This window comes from Microtus ochrogaster, linkage group LG2 (assembly GCF_000317375.1).
Source record: "Microtus ochrogaster isolate Prairie Vole_2 linkage group LG2, MicOch1.0, whole genome shotgun sequence".
Lineage (NCBI taxonomy): Eukaryota > Metazoa > Chordata > Mammalia > Rodentia > Cricetidae > Microtus > Microtus ochrogaster.
This window is the reverse complement of record NC_022028.1, coordinates 51557067-51564920: the sequence shown is the minus strand read 5'-3', so window position 1 is coordinate 51564920 and position 7854 is coordinate 51557067. Positions and strand designations below refer to the sequence as shown.

Below are 7854 nucleotides of genomic sequence, written 5' to 3'. Positions count from 1 at the left end.
CCACTCTTTCTCTCCCTCCCTTCTCCTTCTCTCTTCCTTCCTCAGGGTCTTACCCCGTCTGACCTTGAACTCACTAAGCACTGAACTGAACTCCTAGCAATCCTCCTGCCTCTGCCTCTCCTGTGCACAAGTTACAGATCTGAACCACCATGCCTTGTATCTGTGGTGTTTTATTTCTCAAACTATCAGCACCGCCCCCCGCCCCATCCCCAGCTCTTCCTACAGGGCAGGAGGGATCCAGGCAGCCTCGCAGGCACCCCTTCCTGCAGAGCACCCCGCACCTGCAGCAGGTGGCCGGTGGAGCCTGGGGCCTCCGCCGGGGATGGGCGGAGTCCGGAGCGCGGGCGGCGGGGCGAGCCGGGGCGGGGACACACCTGGGCGAGGCGGCAGGTGCGCCGCCCCACGGGGGAGGAGCGGGCGCGGGGCGGGAGGGGACCGCGGCGGGACACCCGGGCCGGGAGCCCGCGGGCAGCCACCGCAGCCGCCGCTCAGGGCCGCCACCACGGGGTGCGGAATGAGCCTCACCCGGAAAAGGGGTTTCTACAAGCAGGACATCAACAAGACCGCCTGGGAGCTGCCCAAGACCTACCTGGAGCCGGCGCACGTCGGCAGCGGGGCCTACGGAGCTGTGTGGTGAGACCCGGGGACCCCAGGAGGCAGAGGAGACGCGGGCCACCCCTTGGCATCCTCCCCGCGCTCACACGGCCGCATCCGGGCCCCTTTGGGTTGAGTCGCTGACGAATCTGGTTCTCCAAGGCTGTAACTTTTCAAAGGGACCTCGGAGTTCGTGGGACAGATCCCTGCAGTGGCAGTTGAGGCCCCAAGAGGGGAACTTGCCACATCCGCAGAGTAGGGACTCCCGGCCTGCTTTGCATCCTGTCAGCGTGAATTGTTCCTGCCCCTGCCTTGCTGCCCCTTTCTAGGTGCCCCCACCTCACCCTCGCGACACAATACTCTGCTGTCCCCCAAATTCCTGGTCTCCAACCAGCCTGGGGAATACTGAGTCGGAGTGGCCTAGGACAGGGAGGGAGGGATCCCGAGTCTGGGCTCTTTGCGCCGCCCCTCCCCCTCACCTGCCTGTGACCCCGCAGTTCGGCCATCGACAAGCGGACAGGGGAGAAGGTGGCCATCAAGAAGCTGAGCCGGCCCTTCCAGTCGGAGATCTTTGCCAAGCGCGCTTACCGCGAGCTCCTACTGCTGAAGCATATGCACCATGAAAACGTAGGATGCGGCAGGGCTGTGGATGTGGTGGGCATCAGGGGGCAGGATGAGAGGCCCAGGAGTGGCATGCCCGGGGTCCAGGGTGCAGGGTGCAGGAGAAAGAATCTTCCTTGCCCCACCCTGGCTTCTCAGGTCCTTAGCCCTAGAGAAGGTGCCAGGGCCTGCCCAACTCACTTCCAGAAAAAGCACTACCTTATCTCGTTTGTGAGGAGGAAGTAGACACAGGAGACCTTCGTGATTGGTTCCTTGAGAACTCAAGTCCTGCTGGGCCTGGACAGTTGAGCGACTGCTGTCCCCATACTGGGACTCCAAGGCTGACAACAGACACTGAGTACTTAATGCATGCCAGGCTACTTTATGCGAATGCTGGCTAACTTATATAATTCCCAGCACATTCCGTCCGTGGCACAGATGAGGAAACTGAGGCACAGAAAAATTCCCGGGTTATTGGTTTATCAGTGGCAGAGCTGAAATTGGAGGTCAAGGGGTCAAGGCAGGCTAGTGCCTGGGCATTTGACCATTCTTTCTGATGGGAACAGACAGGGACCCAGCTCTGGACTCAGAAGTCCAGACAGTGATTTCAGAGCCTTGTCCCCTGAGAGTCCTGAACCATCAGCCAATGCCTCCCCAGTGAGGTGAAGTGGGCTTGCCCCTGGCTCTGAACCAGCCCTGTCGTAGGCAATGACAGACTGACAGACATAGCTGGAGACCCAAGGTCCAAGGCTGGAGCTGAGATCCAAGGTCCCAACGCTTTTTATCCTCCCCGCCCCCCCCCCACATTGACTCTCATGGTATGTTAGTCGGAAGTAGGTTTGTTCACCCTGTACCCCAAATTTGAGAGCAGTGGGCTGGCCACATTCTGACTTCCATCATTGTTAGCGCAAACTTCCTTTTCTGCCTGGGCCCTCATGCTTTTTCCGTGCCAACTTGGGCTGCCTCCTGTAGCAGAGGGTGACCTGGATGGTGGCCCTGGGTGGTTGAGGCCCCGGGGAGTAGGAAGAGGGGTGGTGACAATGTAGCCTCACTGACGAACCTTTCCCCAGGTCATTGGGCTCCTGGATGTCTTCACTCCCGCCTCTTCCCTTCGAAACTTCCACGATTTGTGAGTCGGGCTGCACGGGGGCTGGGGCATTGTCAGATCTTAATGGCAGCTTGGAAATATTTTGGGGGAGGGTGGCTTCCAGAGTTGGGTGGAAAGGGGGTCTTACGTCTCTTTGCTGTTACACTGAGGTCCTCTCTGGAAAGGTACCTCAGCTCTGAGTGAAGGACTGTAGAGTGCCGGCCCCCAGAGCTATCTGCAGGGCTCCTACACCTTATGACCAGGCCCTAGTTCCATGAAGAGGACAGCTGGCCCTCCCAGGGTGTGCACTACCCACCACCCACCCTCATCCCCCGTTCCTGGGGACCAGGTGTGGCTTTGGACCTCATGATACCTAGAGTTTTCTCCTAGCGGGAGGGTGAGGATCTGGGGCCAGGACAATGTGGCTGATGGAGTTTGGCTATTAAAACAAGCGGGACACTTAGTTGCGAAGTGTCAGGTTTCGCTCCACAAGCCTGGACAAGGAGGAACGGCTTGAATGACGCTGAGAATCAGGATGTGTGTGAGTGGCAGCCGAAAGCAGTCTCCATTGAGCTGCTCGGCTACCTCGGTGCCACAGAGGTCTCGTGGGAGCGGTTTGGTGCCCTGTGCTGTGTTTAGAGAGAACCTCTCAGGTATCACAGGTCATCCCCCATCCCATCCCACGGCTACCTAAGCAATCGAGGATGACACTGAACGTGCGATCCTCCTGCCTCTGGTTCCTAAGTGCTCAGATTCCAAGCATTGGTGCTAGGATTTGAACTCAGAGCTTTGTGCATGCTAGGCTGGTGCTCTACCAACTGAGCCACATCCCCAACCCACCAACTATGGAAGTTTTAACCAGAATGCTGGGACGGTCTGTCACATTTGGGGGATATGAGTAGCAGCGATGAGAAAGGGGCGGGGAGGAGGGAGAGACAGCAGTGTTGAGCACCCCGGCTTTGATCCACCTTACAGTGTGGGATACGGAGGGCAGATCTGAGACCCACTCAGGCTGTCCTGACGGGAGTCATCGCATCTGCTGAGACATGGTGGCTGAGGGAGGTTGGTGCAGGTGATTCAGGAACCCGAGGTAGAACAGACAAGCCTGGAGCGAAAGCTGACGAACTCCACCTTGAGTCCTGCGTTCATACAGAGCCTGTGAAACCATAGGAGAGGAGAGAATGTGTGTAGACCAGGCTAGAATCATCTCCGTGGGTGATAGCTGAAGCCCAGGGATAGCTCATGGCAAAGTGGGATACAGTGATGCTGATCCGGAGTCCTGGCAGTCAACCGTTGATGCTTAGCAAAGGGACACACGGGGGGGAAAAAGGAGTCTCTGTGGTTTTTTGTTGGTGGTGGTGGTGTTTTGAGACAGGATTTCTCTGTGTGATAGTCCTGGCCATCCTGGAACTCCCTTTGTAGACCAGGCTGACCTTGAACTCATTGAGGTCCACCTGCCTCCCAAGTGCCGGGATTAAAGGCGTGCACCACCACCGCCTGCCCAGTGAGTCTTTGTGTTTGAGAGGTGGTCACTGGCGACCTTGATGCCAGCAGTTTAGGACAGGAGCAGAAAGCATGGAATGGTTGTAAGAGACCATATATGAAGGCAGTGAAGAAGGTGAACTCTTCTCCAAGGTTGGAGAGGAAGAGGCTTAAAGATTTATTTAAAATTGCGTGTTTCTGTGTGTGTGCACGTGCGCGCACGCACATGCACATGAGTGAAGGTGCCTCTGAAATTACAGGCAGTTACAGGTTGCCTTATGAGGATGCTAGGAATTGAACTTGGGTCATCTAGGAAGAGCTCTCTGTGTAGCTTTGGAGCCTGTCCTGGAACTAGCTCTGCAGACCAGGCTGGTCTCAAACTCAAAGAGATCCGCCTGCCTCTGCCTCCCGAGTGCTGGGACTAAAGTTGTCCGCTGCCACTGCCCAGCTGCAGCAAGTGCCCTTAAGTGCTGAGTGACCCCCTCCAGCCCTCAGCAACAGTTTACATAAGCAAAGTGCCAGGCAAAGTGGTGTATATGTGCAATCCCAGCACTCAGGAGCCCTGTGAGTTCCAGGTCAACCTTTTCTACATATTCAGTTCCAGGCCAGATAGGGCTACATAATGAGACCCTATCTCAAAATAAAATAAAAGAAAGTGTGTGTGTTTTGAAACACGATTAATAAAAACTCAGAGACAGATATTGCAGTTCAACCCGAAGATCAGAAAAGCAAAGCAGCCAGCCACTGACTCTTATCTCAACCTCAGTCTGAAAATGGTGATCCTGCATCCAGGAATCTCAAAATGAGACTGAGCCTGAGAGCTGTCTCCTCCTGTTTTATAATCCTCTCTAGTTCTGGGATTAAGGGCATGCACCACTACTGCCTGGTTTCTACGGCAAGTTAGTGTGGCTGCTGGGATTAAAGGTGTGTGCCATTGCTGCCTGGTCAGTGTGGCTGTTTTACTTTTCTGGTCCTCAGGCAAGCTTTATTTATTAAAATACAAATGAAAAGCCACTACAGTGTTCGTTCACTTTAGGGGGCTGGGGCTGTAGCTCAGTGGGCAGAGTGATTGCCTAGAATGCTGACCCTGTCTCTATCCCTACCCTGAATAAATTGGGGATGGTGGGGTATGCCAGTAATACCAACGTTGGAGGGACGAAGGCAGGAGGGTGAAAAGTTCAAAGCCATCCTCAGCCTCACAGTGAACTGGAGATGAGTCTGGATACACGAGATCCTGTCTCAAGTGGGAAATTTATATATATAATTCTATACATATTTTATGTAGTTATAGATATAATGGTGTGTGTGTATTGTACACACACCTTTTATAATCTACTGCTTTCTGCCCTAAACTTGCCGTGACCACCTTGAGTCACAGTTCCGGGTTGCTGACATTAACCTGTTTCAAAATCCCGCCTGAGTGCTTACTAGCACTGGCCCCTCCTTCCCCTGCCTGTTCCAAAAGGCAGACATTTATAGTTTGCGGAGCCTGCTGAGCTGGGCGTGACCCTCCCTACCAGAGAAACCTTTGGATGGAAGCAGAAGGAAATGCTGGCGGGTGCTGCTGGCTCACAGCTGGCCTGCTCGGGGGCGTGGAGGGGAGCAGAACCAGGGTACCTTTGAGGAGTGTGAACACAGCCATCTGGTGTTGCTGAGGATGCTCCAGGGCTGGGTGACCCTGAGCTCTGCCCACCAGGCTGCTGTGGCAGGGTTGCGGGGAGCTCAGTCTGTGTTCTCCTGGTTATTCATGTATCTTCTTTATTTTGTATTGTGTGCATGTGTTCTTGTGTGTGGATACAGGTATGTGTGTGTGGCCAGAGGTCACAGGTCAACCTCTAATGTTGTTGCTCAGGCACTGTCTACCTTGTTTTCTCGTTTCCCCTTATGATTGTTTGTAGTGCCTGTGAGCACACATGTGTGCCTGTGAGCTCGTGAGCACCCGTGCTCCTGCATGAGTTTATGTGTCCCACGTGCTTGCAGGTGCCTATAGCGGCCAGAAGAGGGCATCAGATCCTCTGGAACTGGAGTTACAGACAGTTGTGAGCCTCCTGATGTGGATGCTGGGAACTGAACCTGCAAGACCAGCAAGCTGTCTCTTCAGTCCCCTCCCTTGAGTTTTGAGGCAGGGTCTCTCACCGGCTTGACAACTAAGTGAGGCTGATTGGCTAATGAGCCCCAGGCATCCTCCTGTCTCTGCCTTCCCAGCACTAGATCACAACTGAACCCCATCACACCCAGCTTTTGTATGTGGGTGTTGAGGCTTGAGCTCAAGTAAGCAAGCTCTGTGTCACTTGACACAGCTTTCCAATCCTGTTTTCCATTGTCATCATTGTTTGTGGTCATTCCCCTCCCAAGTGCTGGGATTAAAGGCTGCGCCACCACTGCCTGGCCGATTGTTGTTTTTCTGAGACAAGGTCATGTTTCCCAGCCTGCCCTGGGCTCCACCATGTAGACAAGGTTATGTTGTGTAGACCAGCCTGCCCTGGGATCCACCATGTAGACAAGGTCATGTTTCCCAGCCTGCCCTGGGATCCACTGTGTAGACAAGGTCATGCTATGTAGACCAGCCTGCCCTGGGATCCACCATATAAACAAGGTCATGTTTCCCAGCCTGCCCTGGGCTCCACCATGTAACACAGGCTAGACTTTAACATCCTCCCACTTCAGCTCTGCAAACGTTGGGATTACAGGCATGGATTCTCACACCTGACTGTCTTCTGCCTTCTTGCTGGTATTGATTGTCTCTCAGGCTCTTGCTGTGCCCCACTTCTGCCCCTCCAGGGTCACACCTGGGCCTATGGGAGGCTGGTAGGCAACTGTGCTAAAAAGCCCCCTGCTTTCCAGCTACCTGGTGATGCCCTTCATGCAGACAGATCTGCAGAAGATCATGGGGATGGAGTTCAGCGAGGACAAAGTCCAGTACTTGGTATACCAGATGCTCAAAGGTCTGAAGGTAAGTGTGGCCTGCACAGTGGCCAAGAGGTGCTCAGTGTTGAGACCCAGCACGCTGCGGTGGGAAGGAAGAGGGTCGGATGCTGGATGGTGGTGTGCAAGCTGGTGCCTTCACCGTTTCTTCTCTCTCTTCCTTTCAGTACATCCACTCAGCTGGTGTCGTCCACAGGGTGAGTGCCTCCTCTATTGTGGTCCTCAGGGTAGGAACTGGGTACTCTGGCAGCCAATGATAGTTCTCAGGAACCTGGGCTGTGGCTGTTTTGGCCTTGAGAAGGTGAATGTGGTAGAATTGGGATAGGGGAGACACTTTGGGGAGTGGCTGCCCACTGAGCCCGTTGCTGGCACTTCAGGCTCTAAAGACAGGGACATGGAGGAAATGGATGCAGAGTCCAATGTCATCGTACACATGAGGAGACAGACCTGGAGTGAAGTGAAGGGGCCCAGCTGCTGTTGCAGTGGAGGAGTGTGTGTGTGTGTGTGTGTGTGTGTGTGTGTATGTATGTGTGTGTGTGTGTGCGCGCGAGCATGTGTGTGTGTGCATGTGTGTGCGCGCGCACGACAGATCCGAGACCACCTGCTGGTTCTGCTCCAGCCTGACCCTCCCTTGCTGTCCTCCCCCCAGGACCTGAAGCCAGGCAACCTGGCAGTGAATGAAGACTGTGAGCTGAAGGTGAAGAGTCACAGCAGGTCCCCCACGGATGGGGAGGTGGACGGAATTCTGGGGGAGGTGGGTTTTGTCCCTCAGAACCCCTCTCCTCAGCCAGCTCGTTTTCCTGTGTCCCTTGAGCCATAGATCCTGGACTTTGGGCTGGCGCGCCATGCAGACCCTGAGATGACCGGCTACGTGGTGACCCGCTGGTACCGGGCCCCTGAGGTGATTCTCAGCTGGATGCATTACAACCAGACAGGTCAGTGGTCAGTTGCCCCGAGTGGCCCTGGTGACCTACTCTAGAGATCTTCAGATGGTCACACCCCCTCCTTCCTTGCAGTGGATATCTGGTCCGTTGGCTGCATCATGGCGGAAATGCTGACGGGAAAGACCCTATTCAAGGGGAAGGACTGTATCCTTTGCCAGAGTGGATGATGTCCATGTGGGAACCGTTCCCTCAGCAATGATAATTAAATGTGTCTCGGTGAGG

General features: G+C 54.9%; 1 protein-coding gene across 1 annotated transcript in view; it reads left to right on the top strand.

Annotated features, from left to right (window-relative positions):
- The first annotated feature begins 464 nt into the window (after positions 1-464).
- Positions 465-7854, top strand: part of Mapk13 (mitogen-activated protein kinase 13) — a 9758-nt gene continuing 2368 nt past the window's right edge. The window contains exons 1-8 of the mRNA XM_005360343.2: positions 465-633; positions 1092-1221; positions 2265-2323; positions 6608-6716; positions 6856-6885; positions 7338-7385; positions 7509-7623; positions 7705-7776. Coding sequence (XP_005360400.1) covers positions 515-633; positions 1092-1221; positions 2265-2323; positions 6608-6716; positions 6856-6885; positions 7338-7385; positions 7509-7623; positions 7705-7776 — 682 coding nt within the window. The 5' untranslated portion in view covers positions 465-514. The remainder of the gene's footprint in view (positions 634-1091; positions 1222-2264; positions 2324-6607; positions 6717-6855; positions 6886-7337; positions 7386-7508; positions 7624-7704; positions 7777-7854) is intronic.